General features: G+C 51.8%; 8 protein-coding genes across 8 annotated transcripts in view; 2 read left to right on the forward strand and 6 right to left on the reverse strand.

Moving 5' to 3' along the window:
- VTN49DRAFT_6477 (uncharacterized protein) overlaps positions 1-665 on the forward strand; it is a gene marked incomplete at both ends in the record, with an annotated part of 2,607 nt that extends 1,942 nt beyond the window's left edge. Inside the window, 2 exons of the mRNA XM_069414640.1 lie at positions 90-491; positions 542-665. Coding sequence (XP_069265866.1) covers positions 90-491; positions 542-665 — 526 coding nt within the window. The remainder of the gene's footprint in view (positions 1-89; positions 492-541) is intronic.
- Positions 666-1,013: 348 nt separating this feature from the next.
- Positions 1,014-2,360, reverse strand: VTN49DRAFT_6478 (uncharacterized protein; the record flags this gene model as incomplete). Its single annotated transcript, XM_069414641.1, has 1 exon — positions 1,014-2,360. The coding sequence occupies one exon, from the start codon at positions 2,358-2,360 to the stop codon at positions 1,014-1,016; it is 1,347 nt and encodes a 448-aa protein (XP_069265867.1).
- Positions 2,361-9,531: 7,171 nt separating this feature from the next.
- On the reverse strand, positions 9,532-11,280 carry VTN49DRAFT_6479 (uncharacterized protein; the record flags this gene model as incomplete). Its single annotated transcript, XM_069414642.1, has 3 exons — positions 9,532-10,755; positions 10,827-10,947; positions 11,006-11,280. 3 exons carry the CDS (start codon positions 11,278-11,280, stop codon positions 9,532-9,534), a joined length of 1,620 nt encoding a protein of 539 aa, XP_069265868.1.
- A 1,531-nt stretch (positions 11,281-12,811) lies between these two features.
- Positions 12,812-13,493, reverse strand: VTN49DRAFT_6480 (uncharacterized protein; the record flags this gene model as incomplete). The annotated part of the gene is made up of 2 exons (XM_069414644.1): positions 12,812-13,146; positions 13,238-13,493. The coding sequence occupies 2 exons, from the start codon at positions 13,491-13,493 to the stop codon at positions 12,812-12,814; spliced, it is 591 nt and encodes a 196-aa protein (XP_069265869.1).
- A 666-nt stretch (positions 13,494-14,159) lies between these two features.
- Positions 14,160-14,572, reverse strand: VTN49DRAFT_6481 (uncharacterized protein; the record flags this gene model as incomplete). Its single annotated transcript, XM_069414645.1, has 2 exons — positions 14,160-14,306; positions 14,360-14,572. 2 exons carry the CDS (start codon positions 14,570-14,572, stop codon positions 14,160-14,162), a joined length of 360 nt encoding a protein of 119 aa, XP_069265870.1.
- Positions 14,573-15,523: 951 nt separating this feature from the next.
- On the reverse strand, positions 15,524-18,703 carry VTN49DRAFT_6482 (uncharacterized protein; the record flags this gene model as incomplete). Its single annotated transcript, XM_069414646.1, has 4 exons — positions 15,524-17,695; positions 17,750-17,923; positions 17,975-18,412; positions 18,470-18,703. 4 exons carry the CDS (start codon positions 18,701-18,703, stop codon positions 15,524-15,526), a joined length of 3,018 nt encoding a protein of 1,005 aa, XP_069265871.1.
- An 805-nt stretch (positions 18,704-19,508) lies between these two features.
- On the forward strand, positions 19,509-20,576 carry VTN49DRAFT_6483 (uncharacterized protein; the record flags this gene model as incomplete). Its single annotated transcript, XM_069414647.1, has 1 exon — positions 19,509-20,576. The coding sequence occupies one exon, from the start codon at positions 19,509-19,511 to the stop codon at positions 20,574-20,576; it is 1,068 nt and encodes a 355-aa protein (XP_069265872.1).
- Positions 20,577-21,949: 1,373 nt separating this feature from the next.
- On the reverse strand, positions 21,950-25,036 carry VTN49DRAFT_6484 (uncharacterized protein; the record flags this gene model as incomplete). Its single annotated transcript, XM_069414648.1, has 2 exons — positions 21,950-24,827; positions 24,888-25,036. The coding sequence occupies 2 exons, from the start codon at positions 25,034-25,036 to the stop codon at positions 21,950-21,952; spliced, it is 3,027 nt and encodes a 1,008-aa protein (XP_069265873.1).
- Positions 25,037-25,467: the final 431 nt, after the last annotated feature.

The following is a 25,467-nucleotide window of genomic DNA, read 5'->3' on the forward strand; positions in this document are numbered from 1 at the left end:
CAAACGTACCTCCCCTCCCCCCCCCCCCCCCCCCCTTTTCCCCCTTCCCAGAAAACACCCACCCACTAGGTACTAACAAATGGGAAAAGATATCTCGCCAGAATCAACTCCTACACCCACACCCCCGTCAACGCCGTCTGGTTCGTCGTCTTTTTCAGCGTCTGCCTCGTCCTCATTGCCATCGGCTCCACCGAGACCGTCACCGCCATCTTCAGCGTGACCGCCCCGGCGCTGGACGTCTCGTACATCGCGGTCATTGTCGCGCATCAACTGTACAAGCACCGCGTCCCTTTTATCGAGGGGCCCTTCAGTCTGGGTCGTTGGCGGGGCCCCATCAACTTCATCTCCGTGACTTGGGTCGTGTTTATCAGCACCGTACTGTTCTTCCCGCCCACGAGACCGATTACGCCCGCGAATATGAATTATGCAATTTGCGTGGCGGCGTTTATTGCCGTGTTTTCATTAACGTGGTGGTGGATTTCGGCGAGAAAGTATGGTTTCCAATTTCCGTCTTCTCGATCAAGCTGACAAGTGGTAATAGGCACTATACCGGTCCGAGGACGAAAACACTCATTGAATCGCTCCCTCAGGACGACGAGGAGGCTTCTTCGGGTGCCTCCACTCGGAATGCTAATACTCCGATACGGCCACGGTCACCTGTTTAATGAATGAATGATGCACACAAAAGAGGGAAAAAAAAAAAAAAAAAGATGATAGAACGAATTTGATGTGGATTCAACAAAAGTCAACATTGAATGAACCCCCCGAGGTCCTGTATCATGAGCTATTTAGACCTCCATAGAAACAAAATATCGATACAGATAATTCTAGCTATGTAACAAAACACCAGAATGCTTCCTGGTCCCTGCCCCAAATCAAATCATAGATCACCCATCCCCGGAACGCCACCCGTTTACCCGAACCATCCCGAACCCCAAACAAATTAACAACCTGCACACGTCACAAATAACGCAATATGTAGCAAAATAAAACGAAGAAAAATGAACCCCTCTTTATGCGGTAAACACCGAGTTCAGTTTCTGCAAAGCTCGAACATCTTCACCGCCAATGGGTAACTTCTCGCTGGGAATGTCCCTGGGTCCCTTTGCGGGGGGCACCCCATTTGGACTAGCGCTCACTGGCGAGGTCGTTTGCTGGGACGACCCGTTGACGAGGGAGCCGATGCTTGGCACCGTCGTGCTGGTGGTGCTGCTCGGCGCATCTTGCGCCGTTGTTGGGGGCGGTAATTGCGACATGCGCGGCGTGTGAGGCGTCAAGGATGGCCGAGAGTCCGTCGGCGACGAATTGCTGCGCTGGGGCGAGCTTTGCGATTGACTGTCGGGGGTCAGGCTCGCCATACTGGGTCGCCGCGATTCGACTTGACTCGCTGCGATTGCGGCCGCCGAGGTGTTGACCGGCGGGGGAGCCGGGAGAGCATGATGATGGGCTGGTGGTGGTACTGGCAGCGACGGGGGCGGTCCATAGGGACTTGGATAGATTTGAGCGTAGCCCGGCCCTGGGTAGGGGATGGTGACCGCCGGCGGCGTGGTCAACGGCGTCAGCGTCCAGCCGTACACGGTCGGGTAGGACGACGGATGTGTGACGCCATTTGGCGGGAACGGGGCCACATGCGGAGGCAAGTGGTACGCGGCGCTGGCCATGGGGCCGCGGGTGACGGGAGGCATGCTTTGCTGGTCATTGATGGTCGATTCTGGATAGAGTCCCTTCTGGGGCTGAATATGTCGCAAGGCTGGGTCCGTGGACGGCTGCTGAAGATTCGACGTGGCCGGGTGTGATCGCGAGTAGTAACTGATCAGATGCAGATGTTGTCCGGTGGATGTGGTGATGCTGAATGACTGCTTCATCAGGCCATCGGGCTTGTATCGGTACCCATCCAGGCCGTCATCCTGTCCTTCCCGGTCCTCGTCGCTGCCCTTGCTATCTGGAGACTTGCCGTTCCTCGACGAGAGACCGCCCCGTTTCCCCTCCATCTCTCGGTAGGTCAAGAAGCTGCCCGACACCCGACTGGCACTCCATGATTTGCCATCGGTCCATCGTCGCATGCCCGCTTCCCGTTCATCCCAGACAAACACCGAGCCCGAGCGGATGGCCTGCCGCTCCTTCTCGGACAACCGCCGCTGCACGCGGGGCAGCAGGCCTAACCGACAGGCCTCAAACAGAATGATGGCGTCCAGCGGCGTGCGGACGTGGCCGTAGTAGGTCTCCATCCGGGACGGGTTCTCGGTGTCCCGATCAAAGTCCGTCCGGGAATAGTGGTGATGGTACCGCCGAGGACTGGAGTTGGGATATCCTGACGGCAGGCTGGGACGGGGTGCAGGCACCATCGACGTCCCTGACATGAGAATGCGGCAGACGAACTGCTCTACGAACCGGCTGTGTTGCTGCTTTTCTTAGCCGAGAATGAGATGAGATGGGACGACGCTGCTCCACGCGGGCCGATTGCTGTGGTCACGGCAGCAGAAAGTCATGGACAAGGAAAAACGCAACAATGGCCAGAGGTGGTGGAGGAAAGAGAGGAGAAACGCTCCGACGAGTTCAGAAAACGAGAGCGTTGATGCGATCCTTGGAGTAGATTGATGGTCCCCAGTGCCAGTGCCAGATCGGCGCCATTGAATCCCGGTGGGTCGAAGCAGAAACTGGGGTGTGGGCTGGTCGATACGATTACGGACGATACGTCACCGAGCCCAGCCAAGAATCCGACTGCGCTCAAGCCCGCTGCGGATAGTCGGTAATATTACGGAAACGCAGACCAGAGGGAGGAGAGAGATTGCCCAAGCAAGAAGGCCCAAGAGAGGTTCCATTCGGCCTTCGGGATATGAATAGAAGGGGGGTGGCCAATCAGCGCGGGCGGTGTGCAATATTTGGAGAAATTAAGAATAAAGTGAGAGATCTGGGTGGGGCGGCTGGATCGGGAACTGCCAACTTGCCAAGCTGCGACTAACCCATTGCAGAATAAGCTTAGCGGGACGATTGGCTGGGCTTGGGCCATGGCGCCGCGCTAGGGTCTTGGCTTCAGGCCGAGCGGGACCATACGACGCTCCGTAACGAGGAAAAATTACCGACGAAAACAGAGAGTCAGTTCCCAGACGGTCCAGCAGCAGCAGCAGCAGAGACTCCGCTTCTCGTTTGAGTTCTGAGGTTTCTGCTTGACTTTTTTGGACCGCGTGCAATTCACCACGGCGTTTCCAGTGATTTCGTTAAGCTCAGACGCCGGGCTCCACGGGTCCACCCAGCTGTCAGGGAAGGAATGTCTGACATAATCTCAGCACTCCGCGGGCCTGGCCGTTCCGCGCGAACATGAGTCATGTGCAAGATGCATCACTCTTTCTTTAGTTCACTATTCCTGAAGTTTACGAATTTACGAGCATTCGATCCGAACACTCGGCAAGACACCGGCGGCTGCAAGTGCTGACAAACGGCTGACAAACGGCCGTCGGGATGGCACCAACCCGATTTCTCGTCCGAGAACGCACCCATGTGCGATGACGACTCTTCCAGCTGCGTGATGGCCATCCGTCGGGCTAGTTCGCTGGTGAAGCTTGCTGCATAAAGTTACTGTAGATGGATATTAAACAATAATAACAGAGGGAGAGAAAACAAGGTTAATCAAGGTTAGACTTTACACCGGCACGTCTGGACTCCAAGGGCCATCCAAACCTTCGATGACAGAGGAGCATGCCCGTTGCCGCTTGCAGTGCTCGGAGCGTCAGTGCTTTCCCCCCCGGGCCTCTCAGCAGCATCATGGAAAATGGTGGTCCATGACTCGGCAAGACACGCGGGAGATGCGAGAGCAGGCCCGAGAGGGTTAGCGCGTGACTAGGGAAGCTTAAGCTTAATTCCGACACGAGGTCCAAGTGTCTGTTTTTGATAAATCGTTTTGGATTGAGAAGAGAAAAAAAAATCATACCGCAAAGCCAGTGGGACAATGGCCACAGGCTCTGCAGACAAGTCTAGGCTAGGCAGATCCACAGAGGGCAAGTGTGGACATCGCTTAGGTAAGGTTTTCAGGCCATTCACTGGCACGGAAGGTCCGGGAAAGCCAAGAACCAGGAGAGTTGGGGGTCCACTACTTTACTCAAACCTTACTCGACCCTTACCCACAAGGACCACAACCTTCTTTGGGTGCAGAGCCAATCAGGACGGAATCAGTGAATACTGTTTTTGGTGGGCCGCTCGGCTGACTTACTGACCATTTGGGAAATCCATTGGCCATCAGTCGGCGGTGGATGGGAGGAGACGCTTGGCGGAGCTGAGGCGCCCTTCACGGTTGACCCTCGAGCCGAATTGCTGGAAATTCTCCTCCCTCTCGTATCCATGGATCGAGGGAGGGTGCTTTGCGTTCTGATTGCTGGCTGCGAAGCGACGACTTGGTTACACGCCATCTGGCGGTTAATCCTCGGCACCGGAGCTGAGGAGTCATGCGAGCTTTGGGGGGTTGTTTATTTATTAACCTAGTTAGAGTACTGGACAAGATTTGAGCTCAAGAGCCTTCATTGATGAAGGATCAAGCTTTGAGCCTGTCATCTGTGAACAAGTTTAAAGGTTGCACAGAACTTTAATCAACACCAACCGGCCGCAATTCAATGACCAAGATCGGGAAATTACATGATTCGCGCAGACGACGACGCTGAGGAATGGAATGGCAACACCAAGGTCATCATTCTCGGAAACATGTTCTCGACGATCGAATCGATAGTAATGACAAGAGGTGAATCTTGCAGGAGCTTCGTGCGGCAGGAGCAATATGGCATGCCGGTTCAGAGTTCCGGCCTTGGAACCCGATGGAAAGAAAAGGATCCTTGATTCAGTTTAATTATGAGACACTCCATCATAGGGCTGTATAGTTTTGCCTATGGAACGTCATGACAACACAGCTTAATCCGCACGGAGCCTAGTTTTTACTCGTAGTTCAGCCCAGGGAAGAACGACAGCAAGCGAACGGAGAAGCTTGGTGGCTGCTGGTATAGCTGCCTTCTGTGACCTGTACCCTGTAGATCATGCCCTGCATCTGCATTCCGGCGGCCCGACCAGGCTGATCCGACACCCTTTTTTTTTTTTTTTGCCTCTTGCGACGCTTGCCCAGGAAAACTCAAAAGTCTCAAAACCTTACTCTGTGCGACGAGCAGAATACTACCGCGGCGGGCGGTTCTTGCCTCGCCGATTGTACTAGTCAATTTTCAGGCCAAGGGATCGACTGGGAATCTCAGGTTAATTAATGGCGGCTGAACGAGTCCTCCCAGGCTACCATTTTGTGCGTTTCGATGACGTTGTGTCGTTCCGAATTCCGGTCGTGACATTGATACGGAGTACACAATGCCTACTCCGAACGCGCCTTATCCTGCTGTCCTTTGAACGAACTATTTTGATTCATTACCCCATATGGGATATATATCAGGTTTTTATCTCCCTCCGACTCAAACGACGCCCTACCGATGTCATCTACCGTTTGATCCTCGTGTGGTAAAGTTTTATTAATAAATAACGTGACGATCATCGTAGCGGCCGTAGTGGAGTTTTGGGTGCCATACAGATACAGAGAGGGTCATAGCATTTTTCATGGGCGATCTGAGGAGACAGGGAAGTTGAGTCGCCCTAAAATAAGCTTGTTACTCTAATCGGCGGTTTGTCCTCAAGCAGTTAATTATTTTACCATTTATTAGGGTTACAGAACGGACGAATGTCGACACAGACTCGATATTGATTTCCTGGTCTCCGAGTGCCGAGTGCAAACCCCTTTTGGATTACTCGTACTGAGCACATTACCATTTGCTTTACGGGGGGACCGGGGGAATGTCATGAATCTTGGAACATGGAAAGACGCATATATTGTAATTGTTATTAACTGATGTATTAAGTGAGCTCCATTGCGGAGAAAGACCAGTCCCAGTCCGGCCCAGTCGCGGACTGCGCCACGTGTGAGCTGCCATAAACTCAAAACTTCGATCTTACGAGTCACCTTTCCTGATCTTGGTAACCGAGAGGCAAACTGTGGCTGGAGGCGAAGCTGCGTCCGGTCTCCTTCGATCAAGGACCGTTAGGCTAGTTGGGACTAAACTGTTAACCGAGGCTTGGTTAGTTTAGACGTTATTTACATGCATTGAATGAGTGGCTGAATGGTCCGTATTTGTACGGAGTCCTCTCAGTTCGCGGTTTGAAGTCAAATCCGTTGTACTCCGTATGAGGGTGGGAGTGTTGGACCCTGTGGCCCCCCCGGTGTTGGAATTTGGAATTTGAAATGTACGAAGTACGAGGGGGGGCGGCCTTGGGCATCCTCATTCACCAGTATGACTGGTGAACCTAAATTTAAACTTGGATCGCGAACTCGCGGGCAGATACACCAGTGATACGTAACGTGGTAATTTTCTCCACACACTATGCTGATCGGGGAAGGTCCTGGCTGTTTATTACAGAGACCTGGACGAGTCAGGCCTTTTACCCTTCTCGGATGCGGGCGCAACCCTAATTTTTTTTGCAGAAATTCTCCGGCCCGACCGCCGGACGGCTCTGTCAGCGAGGTAAGTAATACGGAGTTGTTCTGTTTGGTTGTTTGCTGGGCAACAAACACGGAGCAAGTACTCGTATACGAGCCTCAAACTCGAGAATTGACACAGTGACACCGACATGGAGTGTGACTGTAGCAATCAAAGGATCGTCAGGGTCGATGTTTCTTGTCGTTCTCGATGCTTCCATATCAGATCCAAGTCGTCATCCTCATCGAAACTTCGATCATCAACCGAACGCATCTCATGATCTGCGCCGAAGAGTAAACCACTTGATGAGCCATTGATTCGTTCAGACATCACAACATCGCATCATCTACGGCCTGAACACCAGTAGGCCCACGCCACTGCCGGAGAGTATCCGAAATCACCTGTAATTATCAGATCGATCTGTTTCAATCCCATCGGGAGCTGGTCAACTACTGAGTACGCAGGCACGGCTTCAGTGATATTTGGAAAAGCTCGCCACCCGTTACGGTACTGAGAACTCGTGTGTGCGAACAGGTCTACATCCTGGTCAGTCCATCCCCAGATCTCGGAACCCTGGAAGAAGCTTATCGCTCCGTCCGTAGGGCCGACGCCTTCCTCTCCCTCCAGGGCCCTCCTACTACTCGTACAGGCATGGTTGCAGACCAGAAGGTTCGATTGATTCTCTCGCCCCCAGGGTAATAATCATTCATAACCAATTAGCATGGAGAATGTATATAAACAGCGGAGCAAGCACCTGAACTAAGGCCTTCTAGAAGAATCGCCGAATATTGATGTCTGCGACTTTACAGCACATGGAGGATCGTCTTTTTGATGATCTCCTTTAATATCATGAATCATGATTTATGACAGGTTGGCAAGGCCAACAAATTGGTCCTTTTTGTTTGCTGCATGACGATGGTGGTCAAGTACGTAATCTAGTACGCAAAGCAACAAGAAATTACTGGATGTGGAGGTACCTCATTCATGTGCAACTGTTCACTCCCCAACAAAGCTCCATACTCGTAGGATGCGGAATGTGACGTATGTTTCAGGCCACCTTGTCTCGCTTACATTGGCTTTTCGGAGACTCGGACTTTGGTCACTCTGTTGAGTATCGTCGTGGTCATTACTAATATCCCGGTGCTGAACCTAGTTACTTGCAGAGCAATGTCCTTGAATGTGGACGTGAGCCAAGTGCAAAGTTCCTGGACAGAGTCAGTGATGTATACAATCAACCCTATTATACGCAGCCAACAACAATGCGAGAAATCACCATCATGAATGGTGAATACGAGGCTCTCCGTAGTGATGATTCATTGACTTTGTATTTCAAATTCTCAATCTACCAGGGCCAGGAACAATGGCGAACATTAATGATTAAGCTTATGTACTCAACATTTCAGCTGAAGTCTTCACTCTCAAGTTCTTGACTGCCCCCAATCGGATCCCTAGTCCGGCACTTTATCGGCACGAGCTGTGAACCAGCCCTGCAGCAGTTGAGAATTAAAGGGACTAATTACTGGATATGGCAGTGTATTCCCAACTTGGTAGTCGGGAATCAGTACAAACCCGTATTTTCACGTGCAAGTGGAGGAGTACGGCAGAAAATACAATTCCGTGACGGTTAGGTACATACAAAGTCCTGACACTTATTTATATTGATCGATGATCGAGTGGCAACCATCTACAGTAATCCCCCCATATTGCTCCATATTGCCACTGCAATCCAGTACAGATATCACATCGCTTGGGATGATAATATAACAATATTATTACATTGGTTGATGGGGACTCCAACTGGAAGGGAGATGCAAGGAATTAGGAAAAAACCTAATGGTGATCGTGAAAGTTGGCAAAAAACCTGCGGATCAATATCCAATCCCCTTCGATCGGCGGCAGACCGGATCAACTGAAGCGAAGCCCTAAGCCAAGGCCAAATACCCAAAAAAGAAACTAAGAAGGGTGATTCCGTTAACCCTAGTGTGATGTGCCGTGCAATTATTGCTGTGCTCGAATCAAATCCCTGCAATCAGACTGCGATATAAAGTTAAGAACCCGTATGTATTGATTTGCTGCATACCTCAATTAACCAGTCAAAATGCGTTCCTTACGAGGTAGTTAGTTATGGCGTATTTCCGTAAAGCCCCCCCCCCAAAAAAAAAAATAATCTATCAAAAGAAACAACTACTCCGTACAGTGCTGTGGCTACGCCAGAACACAAATTGGAGTTGCCATATTTTCATCTAAACCAACGGAACTTCACAGCCTCAGGGATGTGCTCCGTGCTTTTCCTCCAGAAGTGCTTTATTTATGGATGCACCTTACGAGTACGCGTAGGGGGGTTCGTCAGCAGTGGGCCGTCCCTGGGTAGCACGAATACTGAGGTTACAGCCCCATTACGCCGACCAGTCTGTATCAATACGAAGTACATTCACGTGATTAGAGTGAATTATGGATTAACCTTTGAAAGCCAAGCCTTGTTTATGCCTATTAGCCTAGGCTTGGCTCAATCAAGATCATCAGATTGCATGCAACGCAGATTTCCTTGGTTGGAATATACGGAGCGATAAACTATATGAAATATTGGGGTCGATAACTAATATATTGTATCAGAATTTGGATGAGACGATGGTGTTGCCCGATGGAATGGGGGGGGGTAGTAACTCTCTTGGGTTAATGGATGGAAGCCGAGGCTGGTTTTTTGAGGATATCCAAATTTCTCTACAGGGCTGAACAGGAGTGCTGTGAATGATTGATTAGAGGGATTTCGTAACCACGGACAGGGAGAGAAAGGGGAAACGCATTGGCAAATGTTCTGGAACCCGGCATCGGTCCGTTCCTTGCTGGGATTGGAGACTATTCCACGCGGAAAATTTACCCTTGCATGGTAGTTAACGGATGTACGATTAAACCTCGGTTCTTACCCTACTTGTACTCTGATTTTCATGCAAGCGAGTTGAGATTCGTGATCGAGACATTCCATATTGTACAGGATCTATGGTACAGCTATGTTTACAGAGAGGAGTCTCTAACACAGACTCTAGCAATCTGCCCGACCAAAATACCTCGGGAACGGCACCACGTCGCGCACACTCGACACGCCAGCGAGATACCCGAGCAACCGATCAAACCCTAACCCAAACCCCCCATGCGGCGCGCTGCCCCAGCGCCGCAGGTCAGCATACCAACGTAGATGGCCCAGGTCCTCGTTTGAATGGAGATATGGGTACGGGGATGATGACGATGACGTCGTCTGCTTGATCAGGCCGTACTCGCGCATGCTCTGAATGAGATTCGGCAGCCGGTGCTCACGCAGCGAGCCGCCAACCACTTCGCTGACGACCGGCAGAAGGAGATCGAAGCATGCCACCGTTTCCCCTGGACTCGATGAGCTCGAGGTATTATTTGCCGTCGCCGCTTCCGACGGTAACATGTAGAATGGCTTGACTTGTTTTGGGTAGTCCGTCACGAACACTGGCTGTCCTGGAAACACGCGGTCGACCAGGTATTTCTCGTGCTCGAGCTGCAAGCCCTCGCTCCATGTTGGCGGGTAGATAAAGGATGCCCCGTGGTTGGCAACCGCGTCCTGAAGAAGCTCGACTGCACGGGTGTATGTGATTCGTGGCCAGCGCGATCCGTCCATGATGGCTTTCCATCGCTGCTGCAGGTCTGCGCTCTCACCGCCATCTTCATTCTGGCCAGGCTCTCCCGTTCGTTTTGCCGTGAATATCTCTTGGGCAACGCGGGTGTCGTAGAGTCGGCGCGTGAAGTCGCGCAGCAGAAACTCAACCAGATCTATGAGCGAGTCTAGATCATGCATGAAATTCACCTCGGCCTCGAGCATGTAGAACTCGCTCAGGTGGCGGGGAGTATCGCTCTTCTCGGCTCGGAACGTCGGCGACAGGGTCCACACGTTGCCAAGCTCCGCCGCGTACGCCTCAAGATGCAGCTGCGACGACACGGTCAGGTACTTGGGGCTTCGGAAGAAATGCTCTCCTGTCTCCGGGCCTGATGCTCCCAGTGATGACTGCGGCAGAACGGTGAACGTTTCCCCGGCGCCCTCGCAGTCAGACGACGTAATCAGCGGCGGCTGCACCTGTACAAATCCACCACCATGAGGGTACTCTCGAAACGTCTGGCCCCATTGGTATATGCATTCAGAACGGAATCGCGACAGGAGTGACTGAAACGGAGTCCGAAGTCGGAGATGTGGTATCTGCCTCAAGAAATCCGGCGTATGGTACTTCTTTTGAATAGGGTATGTCTGTAGCAAGAAGTCCCATCAGCGAAGACCGTCCACCCGTTTCCAGCAGCAGATCATAGGTCAGCCCGCACCTCGGGATCAGCTTGGCCAACGATCTTAACCTCTGTAGCCTGCAATTCATGGGTCTGCTCTTTTCCAGGCGGACAAGCCTTCCAAACACCGGAGATCTCAATTGCAGCGCCCGTCGATAAACTAGTACCAACTCTTAGAAACCACCATCAAAGTTACAGACGGGGTAACCAAGGCTCACTCCGCAGCTTGTTCGGGCGTCAAGATTGCCTGCAAGGATTTCACAGTCGACCCGTCTGATATTTCAGCGAACGCAAACCGCTTTTGTTTCCGGACTGAGCGAATGAAGCCCTTGATGGTAACATTCTTGTTTTCCACTGTCTGGCTGGCTTCTTCACGTGAAAGGTTGAGGAGCTCCGCGCAACGAGTCCGCGTTGAATAATAGCATTGTCCCGCGACGGAACGTTGATGAAGGTTTCGTATGCACGTCGCGAACCCTCGACGCCATGTCTGCATTGCGGTCTGAACTGCTACAGAAGGTTTGAACCTTTTGTCCTTTTTACCTCTAGCTCGAACCTGGGCGTTCGACGCGCAAAAGATCTCTGATATCACGTGATTACATAAGCGTTATCTCCAAGCGACAGGCCGATCCATTCAACCCATGCCCACCTTGCCTTCTCCCAAGCATAGATCCACGGCATTTCGTCCAAATGATCCTGAAGACAGTCAACCAATCTTCGGCTGTCAGTGCAGCGAAATGATTGATTTATATCCGAGCGCAGAGCGCTGAGTTAACCCTACTGATGGCCCGGAGATTGCAGCCCAACCAGCGAGCGTTTGGTGAATTCGGTCATTGTTCAATTAGTTCGAGAACCACACACTCTAAATTACGGTCGACGAATTCTCTCAATTCCTCTGTCTCCTTTCTTCTTTGAAGAATTAGAGCCAGATTGTCGATGCAGATGATGGTGCTTGGATGGTTGGGTCCAGCGTCTTCTCCAGTCCATCCACTGCCCTTTCGGTATATTTCTTCTGCCTTACCGTACTGTCCTTGATGTTCAAGGGTGACTGCAAGGTTGCGGACGCTTATGAGGATGTCTGGATGAATTAAAGCTCAGCATCTTCTCCCGCTCCTCAAGAACCCATCTATCATCACCTTTGCCCCTCGTACTGTCCTTGCCTTCGAAGGACGTTTTCCAGGTTGTGGACGCTGATGATGGATGTTAGATGATCATGTCCCAGCGTCTTCTCCCGTCTATCCACGGCCCTTCGGCACATGTCCTCTGCCTTATCGTGTTGCCCTTGACAATCAAGGGCGATTGCGACGTTGCTGATACTAGGGAAGGCCTCTGGATGGGCGGGACCTAACACCTCTAGCCCCTTAATTGCCGTCTATGCATACCTTCAGCCTCTTCATACTGTCTTTGACTATGAAGGACATCGCCCACGTTGCTGATGCTGACGAGCATGTCCAAAATGGTCGGGGTCTAGCTCTTTTCTCAAGCCTCAAATACCTGTCAATGCTTCACCTTTGCCTCATCGTACTTCCGTTGACGCTCAAGAGCAATTGCGAAGTTGGTGCTGAAAAAGGGTATCCTGACGGCTAGGATATAGCACCTTCTCTTCTTCCCCCCCACGTGCCCGTCGATACATCGCCTCTGCCTCTTCCTACTGCCCCTGCCTCGAAAGACATTACCCAGGTTGTGGAGTCGGCCGAGGTAATTGGATGATTATGTCCCGGCGTCTTCTCCAGTCTATCCACCGCCCTTCGATACATTTCCGCTGCCTCTTCGAATTCTCCTTGACAATCAAAAGTGATTGTGAGGTTACTGATACTAAGAAGGGTGTCTGGATGGCCAGGACCGAGCACTTGCTCTCGTCCCTCCACTGCCCGTCGATACATTACCTCTGCCTCCTTGTACTGCCCTTGAGCATCAAAAATGAGGGCCAGGTCGTCGATGCTGCTGAGCGTATCTGGATGATCCGGACCGAACGAATTCTCTCGTCGCTGTAGCACCTGCCGATGCATTTTCGTTGCTTCATGATACTAGCCCAAAAGGTAGAAGCTGAACCCTTCTTTGAAAAGAAGGCTCATCTTTTCATCCTGCGCAGTCGTTTGACGCTCAAGAACGTGCTGTGTATGTGGAAGGTGAGCCATCCGTTCCCCTCTGTTATCGTGTTGAGGAGCTGGAAATGCCCTCTCGACGCGCCGTACCACCTTGTCTGTCTGCTCTTCATGTCCTCCTTGCTTGTCTAGCCAGTTCAGCATTGCAAGTCGAACCAGCCGGTGAAAATCATATTTTTCCGATGCCTCTCTTTCGGTGATGAAAGCGTACGTCTTCAGAGCTTCAATGGCATCTTCTGCGTCCAGTGTCCAAGCATCTGCAGGAAGAAGTCAAGGAACGGCCTGCTCGCTCAAAACACATGAATTTCAACTGGTCAGCAGCAAAAGGATCGCATTCTTCGATCTGACGAAATGAGATTCGCCACATCGTTGCAATTGGATTCTGCGCCTTCTTATATCGATGGCTTTCCTCAAAGTCCCCGCTCAGCAAATCGACCATATACTTGTCACTTGACCGGCAATACTCAAGATACCTTGTCGTCGTGATCTGTTTCTTGGCCATGTATGCCGACGCTTGCCTGATGGCCAGAGGCAGGTAACCAAGAACGTCAAGAAGCTTTGCTCTGTCCTCCCGATTGCTCATCTGGGCCTTTGCCAGATGCATTCCCAAGAACCTGAAGCCCTCGGTCTCGCTCACGCCCTCGACATCCAAACATGTGCTGAAACATCAAGCTCTAATAAGTTTATACCCGTGGTTCCGTGACGTGAACAGCAGGGAGTCTTGTCGGCTGAACGGAAGGTGGCCAGTGAGATCCGTTCTGTCCTTGAAGAGGTCAGGGCTGCCGGCGTTGTCAATAATCAAGAGCCAGCTGCCCGAGCTTTCATGGCTTAAAGTACTCTTGACAAACTCTTCAACGTCTGCTTTGTCGTCATTGATTCCATCAATCGCGAGCACCCGGTCGATATTTCTTTATGCGTTTCTGAGGCTAACTGCGTCTATGGCCGAAACCCAGAAGACAGAGCAGTCAGGATGCTTTTTGCGGACCCTAAAGGCAATCTCGAGTGCAATCTGTGTCTTTCCAAGACCTCCCAACCCGACAATTGCAGTGAGCCACTCGTTTAGAGGACAGGACCATATTTCTCAACGCACTGATGATCAATGCCGAAAAATCTCCGATATTAACCACATCTCCAATGCTCGTGCCAAAGCTCAAGATTCGCATCTGACGGCGTCCCGGAAACTGCTTTAGAGCCTCCTGAATTAGGACTTCGCAGGGGTTATTGTATCCGAAAGCAGCATCGACAAACTCAATTCCATCTCGACCAAATCTTATTGATTCGAAGAACCGACTGCCGCCGACGTGGCTCGTGCAACCTGCCATATGGTGCATGACTCAAAGACAGTGGAGGAATCATAAGGCTTGAAAAGAGTTGGAAGAGCATTGATGTCGTCCTTGGCCATCGCGAGGATCACCTTCTGGCTCATAAGCCACCCCACTAGGAGCGTCTCAGTTACAGTTGCTGACATACGTTTTGTGCAATTCTTGTCTCGAAACAGCATATATTCATGCGGGCATGTCCCAGCAATTGACTGCCGTTAAACCCAGCGGCTTTGCACTTTGCTTCCACACAGAAACTCTTGATCGTCAACTTCATGGCATCCTCGAGACCCACAGCGGAGAACATCGAAGAGGACGACGTGGGAATGCCCAAGGTCGATCCCGATGTGACCATGAATGCCATTCCCTTTTTTTTTTGAATCTGCTCTGGGATTTCGACCTGGGCTTCAGGTGAGAAGGCACGTTTCGCCATGTCTCGGTACGCTTGTATGCACTCATTGACCGTCATGTGCAGTCTTCCCAGCACTATCGCAATGATCCTTTAACTACTCCGTACGATTATTAGGCGAGTCATAGTGATTACTACCAGTAGACGAGAGACATCATCGACCCTCCGGTGCTCGTGCCTCCAATCAAAAATGTTCGCATAGCCCTACCTAAGGAGAGAATCATCAGTGGTTCTTGTCAAGCCATGATGGTCTCGTTGATTCGACCTAACACAAAAGCACTACGGACAGTTCCACGTAGTTACTGTCGATCACCAAGGTTCTACATAGTAAAGGATTTTCCGATGGTCATCAGGATGAGCAGTTGGACTTTTGCAGATCGAGGTTGAAAAAGTACCAACCTACCCCTCCCTCTTCGTACCAGTAACTTAGTTCGGCCTGCTAGCCAGCGGGACCATTTGCAGGTTATATATTTGTGCTGCTCGGCGTTCAACTAACCGTAAACCTGATAACCGGCTAAGTGATTACGTCGTTATCCTCCATTGATTTCTTCTTCCATCCTCCGAAGAAAATCACTGGCAAAGACGGGGCATCTAGCGATAGAACTCGGTGCAAAAAGGTAGAACAGATTTATGATGTGGTGGCATTTGCTAGTTGCTACGGAATAACTGCAGATTGCGCTCGGGACAACAGCAAGCGGCCGTGAGAACAAGCCCTAGGACGAGACTACGATTGATTTGTATCTACTTGATATTGATAGGCAAACGTACTTGGATGGAATAGACCTAAACAATTGACATTTGTATGCCAGAATAAGTGTACAGGAATAACCGCATAATACAGAAAGGAGAGGAGGGCCACATCGTCAGTGCGGCACGAAAAATGCAATCCAATTTTCGAATCCCTCCTTAGTTAGACCCCTCATTTCGCTGCTGATACGCTTTTTTCTCTTCCTCCAACATGTCGATCGCTTTGTATACCTTGCCCTCCGCGGCCTCCGCATAGACAGCCAACCTCTGACGGCCGCCATCAAGGCCTTCAGCATAGCCAAGGGCCACCATCGTGTCAACGCAGCTGTCGATGATGCTTCTCTTGATCGCGACTTCCAGATCCCGGTCGAAATTCGAAGTATTGCCAGAGGCAGAGGCAGCCTCGCCGGTGGGGAAACTTCCGGGAATCGCCAAATCGTGGAAACTGGGTCGCCGACTAGGACGACGGTGTTCGTGTCGCTGCCGCCGCAGCGTATCAATAGTGGTAGCACTTCGCCTCAAGGAGCGCTGCGAATGGTCCAAGTGGTGATGTTGATGCAAGGATGGCGTGCTTGGGTGGTGCCTGCTGTAAAATGACTGTGGACGAGCGAGGGAAGGCCCATTATTTTGAGGTGGGGGGTGTTGAGAGACCTGGCTTTGTGACCCAGAAGGCATTGCCGGTTCGTTATGATGAGCTGGCGGCGGTCCCGATCGATTAGAGAAGCGAGACTGGCCTACAACGACATGTGCGTCGAGCTGCGACACCGGAGGGAAGCGGGCCATCTCCACGTTTGGTCCCAGTGTCGTCTGCCGTTCAGAAATGTTTTGGTCAGTTTGATTTCTGGGACTTGGCTGCAGGGACGGATAGCGCGCAGTAAACCTAGCACTTTCGACCGCGCTATCCTGCAGCAAGTCGTGCCCAGAGCTAGTTCCAGTCGGAGCCGACGGATAGGCGCTCTGAGATCTGACAGCGATTCCTGATTCCTTGCTTGGTCCATTTGGGGAGCTGGCATTGGAGCTTTCTCCAAAACACACCGGCTGGGGCTCCGGAAGGGATTCGATCACCGAGTTGTCGCTAAACTCCAAGTTGATTGAGTGGCCATCAACAATGGCTCCCTGAAGAGCTTGCAGAGCAGCTCTGGCGGCATGCTCCGACGGGAACTTAGCGTATCCAAAGCCAGCGTGGTTCCCGGTTGAGGAGACTGTGGGCAAAATGACCTTTGCCAAGAATCCCTTGGAAGCAAAAACATTTTCAAGGACCTTTTCTGTCACATTGAAGCCGACGTTACCGATAAACAGGGTCATATCGCCACTTTCAGACGATCGAGAAGCATCCTGCTGAATGTTGGACCCAGCTCTGCTGTTTAGCCCTGCTCCTTCAGAGCTATTTTGAGAACTGGCTGTTGGAGGATTAGTGGCTGTCCGTCGTCGAGGCCGTGGTGGCGGCGGTGGAGGACGTGCGAAGATAGGTCTAGGACCTGATGGTTGTTGATGAGAAGGACTATCGGTCGTAGTTGATGGATGCTGGCAACCAGCGCGAGTCGGGCGCGACTGCTCGGGCCGCCCAGTTGCTTCTGATTGTGTGCCCTGATTTGGTTGATCCTGCTCACGCGAAGTCGAGGCACTAGGACGTGTCTCGGATTCTTCTGAGGTTTCCTGTCCACGGTCTCCAGTCCTCGATCTTCGTCGGTTCAATTCGGATTGAATGGCTGTGAGGATTGTGTGACCCAATTCTCCAAGCTCACCGGCCACTCTTCCCAATCGCTCAACAAGTTGCTCGGTAGTACGGAGATCCGCCTGGCGGAGACTTTCGGCTACTCGCTCCGTTGCAACTGATGCATTCTGCACGACAGAGTTCAAATTTCTGAAATGACCATCCATCATTGATAACACTGACTGCAATCTGGAGCCAATATCCTCATGAATCGAGTTTCGTGCGGAATGCAACTGACGTTCGAGCTCAGGAATCTTTGTTCTCAGTTCTGCGCCAAGGGCCTCGATTCCTGTTGCCAAATGTTGTAAAATTTGGGTGACGGCATCCACAGGCCGAGGACGCGAGCCCGTGCCTGCTCTTGTCGAACTAGTTGAATTCTCCGAGCGAGGTGCATCGGTAGACTCTTGGGATGTAGATTCACCAGTGGATGCCACTATCTTGGCTAGCTCTTTCTCGAACTCATCCAGAAGTGACCGCTGCTCTGTGCTTGCCGCTTGCTGCGAATCCGTGGACGGTGCAGGCGCACTGTTCGCTTGCGACTCGACAGTGTCCTGGCCAGTCGCATTGGCTGTTTGCTTGGAAGTTGATGGATCATCCGATTTAGCCTTTCCTTTCTCCTGTCGCGCAAATTAGTGACGGAATTGCAAAGACTCTGTGTGGCATGTTCTTACTTTATTGTCATCTCCATCGCCAGATTGCGGGGCACCCCAAGGCGCCTTCGGTGGCACCTTGAGACTTGCCCATGGATTCTCCTTTGGGAACTCATATGCTGGGGTTCCGCCACTTCCTGAAATCCTTGGCAATATGTTTTTGGCCGAACGTATCCGATTTCCGGCAGCTTCGGCCTGTGATGGTCAGTATCATTTTACCACGGGTAGTATGCAGATCTCACTAACCTGTTTTCTGCCCAAATCTGTGAGGAAGGACGTAGATCGAGAGATGCCCTGCGGCTTCTCTGACTCGGCCGGTCGTCCCGATTCGACGTTGTCCTGACTAGACGGTGGCGTGTTCTTCGACAGCTGAGGAGGGTTACAGGCCTTCACCCAGCGTGTGTACGCATTTTCTGTTTCCGGCGCTTGCAAATCATTGTTTCTCAATGGTTCCTTTCCCTTATCTTCCGCGGGCCTTTCTTGTCCGGGGACGGCCGGCGGTAGGATAGAAGCAGTTCTACGAACGTAGCTTTTCCATAGTTCTGTCACTGAGTTCGACCGGCGGATGTCAAAAATATGCATTGGAGTTGGCGATTCCTGAGAATCCGCGCGTTCCTGGAACGATGCTGGTGCCGCAGCGACATCCTCATCCAGACGCTGGGCAAGTTCGAGAGCCGATCCGACCTGTGGTATATAATCAGCGCCATTCTTTAGCTGACAAGAGACATTTTAGTCACTTACAGTGACGATATCGCCGTCGTCATCGTCCAAATATGTCAATCTAGCACGAGGATGATTCGTAGCTATCTCGTCATATTCTGGACCTGAGATGATGACTGTTCCATGCCGATTCTGAGGTCCTGACACATCTGCGTCACTTCGATGTTCCGACGCGACACTGTCGGTCGAAGTGTCGTACAGATTGTCCTCAGTCGCGTAGGTGTGGAAGTTTCTGATTTGGAATGGCTTCAACATTGCAATAGCACCTTGATGAATCGGAGACAGGACAGAAGTGATGGCCGTGCGACCTCAGTCACGCTGACAGTACGATGGCGACTTTGGATGGGTGCGATTAATGTGCAGCTTAACGATACAATGATGATCTCAAGGTAGATAGGTATATTCGAGATATTGATGGAGCTGTATCAATGAGCCTCCTGGAAAACAGGAGCTGGAGCGTTGATGATAATGAATGCACACTCGGCTCGATTCAGCTTAGGTCATTATCGAACAATAAAGCTAATGATGAAGATGAAGAGGATAAGGCCTTCTGTTTCTCGAAGGTGTCTCGTATATGAGGCTAGGCCTACTCGTATTCTTTACCTCCAGGCAGAAGGTATTGATTGAGGCTGTCTCCGAATGAGAGTCCCCCGCAGGCTGCGACGATAATCAACGCTATTCCTAATATGGTTAGTATACATCGCCACGAAATCGTTGCTGACTCAGCCAGGCAATGTGAAAAACGAAAATTACGGGGGCGAAAACGAAAGTTACGAAACGTAAGGAGAGAACTACAGAGTCTTCATAGATTGTTCATATCAAAGGGGCGAAATGCCTCTATTGTTCTCTCATCTGATGGGTTAATGGTCAAAACACCTCCCGGAAGGACTCGGACATTATCACCCATCGGTTATACCTGCGCCAGCCGCAAACCTCCATGAACATCCCTCCGTACTAAGCCTATCTACCAGTACATGCAGATGGCCACCGACTGTCGTCGACACAAGCACTGAACGAGCTCCTTGGTGCCATCCTGTTGCACATTGCTGCAACCGGTCTCATGGCGCGCACCGAACGGTCCAAGGCTACCAGCAAACAGCCCACCGATCGCGGGGTAAAACACGTTGTGTTAGGCAACCTGCGTTTTCAGACGTGGTATCCCTCCATCTACCCCGAAGAATTGGTCAGCAAGGACACGGATGAGCTGTATGTGTGCCAGTGGTGTTTTCGGTATACATGTGAAGCTAGGGACTACAGCACCCATGTGAGAGGATGCGGTTTCAAGTCTGCTCCTCCTGGTGGTACCAAAGTCTATGAGCATGGCGGATATGTTGTATGGGAGGTGGACGGCGAGAGCCAAAAATTGTATGCTCAAAACCTATCGCTCTTTTCCAAACTCTTTCTCGACCATAAATCGGTCTTCTTTGACGTGACGTCGTTTTTATATTACATCTTGACATTCACGGATCCGCAAGCTCCGGGGGACCTCCATGTACTGGGGTACTTTTCCAAGGAAAAGCTCTCTTGGGATGCGAACAATCTAGCCTGCATCCTCATCTTCCCGCCGTATCAACACAAACAGCTGGGGAAATTACTGATGGGTGTGAGCTACAAACTCAGCGGCTGGGAGTGCCAAGGGGGGGTGATTGGAGGCCCCGAGAAGCCGCTGAGTGATATGGGACGCCGCAGCTACACCCGTTTCTGGGAGGAACGTGTCGCGCGCTACCTGCTGCATGGCCAGAGGCCGGGGACATCGGTGGAACCTACGGATCCCAAGGCAGCAAAGAAACACCGGCCTGAAGAGCAGCAGATGACCGTGCGGGACATTGGTCTAGCAACGGGAATGTTGGCCGAAGATGTAATCACAGCCCTCAAGAGCATGGGGGTGGTGGAGCCGAACACGGCAGCGACAAACAGGAAGCGCAAGCGCGCTTCCGTGTCTGGCAGTGATATGGCCGAGGCACTTGATGGTGATGACACGGTCATTGTGCGGAAGTCGAATGTGCTCGAATGGATCAAAATCCACAATGTTTCTCTTCGGGATCCAGTTCGGGGCGATCGATTCGTTGGGGAGTGGTCTCCGGAGAATTTACGGCTGCGATCTCAGCGAAGCGAGGGGGAAGTTTGATTCAAATTGCTTCCAGGCAGAAGGATTTCCATGGACTGAGTGACTACCGCTACCACTTTGAGTTTTATTACAGATACCCCTGTTACATACATTGAATTGAATTGATTAATTGACGACCCGAGGACATCAATCAGAGAACTGACTAGATAATCTAGAAACCCAACGACAACAGACAAATTCCAAACCAGCGCTGGAGCATCAACCACATCAAGTTTGATAGTGATCCCGGCCGCTCGCATGGTGTATTCGCCAACCAAACAGGATTCTTGTTATCTCTGTTTCCCCAACCAATGCCGTTGCCGGCCAGGCAACTCAGTTCGATTTTTTCCCTCCTATTGTGGTGATGACGGTAATAACCATCAACGCGCCATGCTCTGCCTTGGAACCAACTGTCCATGCTCGGTGTTTGTTCATCCCGCCCTTTATCCTTAGGCGGATACACCAACTCCACGAACCAAATCCTCTCACTGGATTCGTCGCAGCGGCAGCCTTTTTTCATAGTCGTGCTCGAAATAGCCCGGTCCAAGCTCGGTCCTACACCCTTGAATCGCATTCATAACGTGCCAGAGTAAAGTGATGGTAATGGTGACAACGCCCAAAAACAACCTCAATCCAAGTCGCGGATGGTATATCCCACCCAAATACCCCATTCCTTGTACTAGAACCTATGCTAGTTGGAGCCGGGTTGCTACCGTTTTTCGACTCAGCAGCCACCCTCGATGAGAAGAAACCATTCTGATCAGGCATGTTCGCCTGCAGTAATACCTTGATTGTAGCCCATTCTTTTCTCTTTGTCCGAGTAGTCACCTGCCGACCAATGGCCGCGATGGTACCATGATCATTTCCAATTCCATAGAGGGATGGTGAGAACGTTTCCCTGGGTCATTGTTCAAACTACCTCTGTTTTTAAGCTCGAAAGATGCTAGAGAGTGTGTCAATTATGGCCTTTGCATAAATCACGGCTATTACTTACGCGTCTGCAGAGAAGCGACAATGAGCCAGGTCATGACTGACGAGCCTAATCTTGTATCTACTGTTGGCAATCAGAGGCGCAGAACTTATATGTGAACACCTGCTCTAACACAGCTCTATGCGGATGCATGATGCTCGCCATCTTGCTTTTCTCTGACCGGAGTAGGTCTGAATCCATACTCTGCAGTCAGTGTTGGTACCTGGCACAGGCAGCGAATCTGGTGTGTGCCGTTCTATGTTACGGCGCAGAGCTTCACGATGAACCAACATGCATTCTCTTCCTGGGATATTTGTACGACAATAATAGATCGAAGGATGCATTCATAGTACATGATACAGGGTAATCTACATAACGATATGGCCCACCCTAAATGTACGCCGATCAGACATCACACTGCTCCTTAACTCCCCACCACCGCCAATCCCTCGTACACCCTTCTCCGAACCGCCACAAAGCTTCCCTCAATCCCTCGCCCTTTGGACTTGACAGCCTGCGCCATCGATTCGACCTCGATAGCTCCCGTGCTCGACTTGCGTACCGCCACGATGTCGTCAATCAGCAGCGTACCTTCTCCGCGGAACTCTGCTTTGTGGCCCGCCGCTTGCATCAGCTTGCGCAGGTCGGCCAGACGCAGGTCGCCGACGTGCAGTGGTCTAGAGAGTGACCGTGTCCCTGCTGCCTTGTTTGCAGGAAGCACGTCAAGCACAGGGAGTGCCGCCTTGGCGTCGGTGGGTTTGGCAACGGTAGTTGTGGCGGTGGTAGCGGCAGTGGTGTCGGTCTCCGGCTCCCGAGCTTCGGCTTCTTCGGACTGTTGTGGCTGTTGTTGGTCCAACTTGATCTTTTTCGTGACCGATCCCGGCTCGGCATCGGCAGGCTCTTCCGGCGGAGGCGGCGTCAGTTGCGCAGTCAATGCGACCACGCCCAGGCTGCGCACGTGCTGCCACTGTAGCCGGCGCACAAGGTCGTTGCTGAGCTTGACAACCCAGGCGTTTGTGTCTACGCTGGCATCCACCGTCTCGCCGTTGACCGGAGTGAAAATGTGAACTGCTGTCGACCGATCCGTGTCCTTGCCCGCAAGCAGATTCCTGCATTCTGCTGCCAGACTGGCTGTTTCCTCGGCCATGCCTCCGACCAGAATCAGTTTCCGCGGTTGGATCAATGGGATAAGCATTTCCAGACTGCGTTTGTCGTGTAGCCCCGTAAAGTCAACGTGAGCAATGCGTGCATTCACCGTGATGCTCGACCGTTTGTAGACAGCCTTGGCGGGGCCCTCGAAGCCTGGCTCGTCCGCTTCGTCCTCGGAAGAGGCCGCCTCCTCGCCATCCACAGCCATCCCGTCTGGAAGATTCAGATCCTCTTGTGTGCCGTCCTTACCGCCGCGGGCCAACGCTTGCCGCTTCCCACTTCCAGACGGTCGCCCGGATCCGACCTCGTCCCAGCGTCGCTTCTGACCAAGCTTGGTCTCACCACGAGCGTCAGGTTTTCGCTGCTCTATGTCCTCTTCTCGTTCCTCCGCTCGCAGGTACTCTTCCGGGCGGATGAATTCTCCGTACTCATCGCCTCGTTTGCGAGGCGCAATGTATGGGAACATGCGCTCCCGCCCTTTCTTGCCTCGGACGTCGTAATCAAAGACATTCTTCCGCCGGAGTAATATGTTGACGCCTAAGTCTTCGTCGCGCAGTCCTAGCTTGGTCTGGTTCGAATGACCCAGCGACGTCGAAAAGTTCAGCACTCTTCCCTGCTGTTCCGACTCGGAATCCTCCGAAGACGTGGAACTCGCTGCATCATCCAGAGCATCCGCTGCAGCGTCTGTGATCGTCTCTCCTCGTCCTTGGGACGTATTTTGAAGCTGCCGTTGTGTTGCAAGGTATTGTTGATAGATCAGCTGTTCGTGCGAGTCTAAGGGCGCTCGTTCCACATCAACGACCGGCAGCTCACGGCCACCGGAGTGTACCTGCTCGATCGTCTCCTCACCGGCTTTCTCCGTCGCTACGCCATCCCGTCGCTCCTCATACCATTGCCAAATCATTCTTCCCAAAGTCATCTTGTCCGACTCCTTCGGATCACTCGTGGTATGTTTGGACGGGAACGACTCTGTTAAGAGAATCAGATTCTGAGGATCATTCGCCACGCTCCGAAGCGCATCTTTCGAATATCCCCAGTCCAGCGAGGAGTCCGAGGCGAGGATGACTTTCGGCTTTCCATCGTTCAGAATTTTCTCCAGCTTCTTTTTTCTCTCTACGATCTTGACGTGTTTCAGCGTAAATGGGCCAACCTTTCCAGGCTGCTTGTCCTGCGCAGGTTGAGCCTGGTTGTCGCTTCGGGCCTGCGCCCCATCGCCACCCTCCGCAGCTTCGAACTCCCTGATAATTCCTTCATCCATCCACTCGAGCATGCTTCTTGCCAACCTCATAGTAGTATGCGCCTTTCTCCCAGCCAGGTAAATCTCCGCTCCTTTCAGCGCGTCCTCATCAGAGGACTGAGCAGCTCGCCATGCATGTTCTAACGCGTAGACCAACTCCAAGACCCTTGCGCTCGTATCCGTAGGAATCAACACGGTCCCACCCTTGGCCACGCTGCTTCGAATCATGTCAAGTAGTAGTGCGTCTCTCTTCTGCCGCCCGCCGGCGAGCGAAGACTGATCGCCACCCTTACTGCTACAAATCAATGCAGTTGGTTTACGGAGCTGCTCGATGACTTCTGTCCCACTAGCGCCCGAACCGCCAAACCACGCTGCACCGGCAACGACATTCTCTCGCGCTTGATTCCAGTCCACCGCGTAAACGATTGACTCCATTCCATGCTGAATGTGCCATATTGTCCCTCCCACGGTATGCCCAGCATTATACGCCGTAAGAGTAAGTCCTTCCAATGGCGGCGAAAATGGAGATGCCTGTGGTTGATGTGGCTGGGAGTATTTAAGCGGGTGAATCAACGAGAAATACCGAGCGATTTCCTCCGCGGTGGGCGGTTGGAGGAGGATATTTCCCACGGTTGTCTTCTCGCTTCCAGACAGACCGGACACCTCCTCAGCGGCTGCTGCTGCCGATGTCGATGCATTCTGTTCCGATAACGACGCCTTTGGCATAAATGTCGCTGCCAGCGGCGTGGAGGCGTAAATATCCTGCAGCAGGGTTCGGCCGAGGGCGATCACAGGGCTCGTCGCATAGACCGGAATCTGCGTGAATAGAGGGAATGTCCGACAGCAGTGCACAAAGGCACCGAGATGCGAGGGCGTTGCATGAGTGAGAAGAATCAGAGACAGCGTTGGGATGTGTCTAGGTGTTTCTCGATTAGTTTCCGAAGTCACGAAACAGGAGAGCCAGAAGGTGACGAACTTCTCAAGCTCTGCAAGTTCCAGCGTGTCAAAGGTCTCATCCCAGCCGACATCCACGAGAATCTTGATTCCTCCATCCAGCTCGAGGATTGACTGGGACGCCTTGGACGACGCGGATTGCGCGCCGAGTAGCGGCGTGAATGTGAACATGATGTTCTACCAGTCGTCCTAGCTTAACTAACTCGCGGTCAAATATTTTAAACACACGCGATCCGCGAAATAGCCGTCATTGCATCGTTGAGACGGCAGTTAATTTTTGGATTCAGCTTCTAGCTGATACTTGTGAAATTGCCCTGGACTACAAAGCCTCATAGAGCTCTTTGAAGTATCGTGTTTGCATTGTTTGCAAGGGTTTGGGCAGTTCCGTTCGAAGCTCTGGCGCAGCCAATCAAAGTCGAGCTTGTATAACAGCATCAGTCCTATGCTTCTATGGAATCAACTGGCATGTCTCGGTGTTTACGGTAAGGTTCTATCTTATTTCCTTGGATTGATGGATTCACATAGATTTCTGCTCTATCTTGCAAATACATCACAGCTACAAAAAGTGCGGCATGCGGAATCAGACCGCTGCAGAAACAATC

Source organism: Thermomyces lanuginosus, assembly GCF_041956635.1.
Source record: "Thermomyces lanuginosus strain ATCC 200065 unplaced genomic scaffold VTN49scaffold_40, whole genome shotgun sequence".
NCBI classification, from domain to species: Eukaryota; Fungi; Ascomycota; class Eurotiomycetes; order Eurotiales; family Trichocomaceae; genus Thermomyces; species Thermomyces lanuginosus.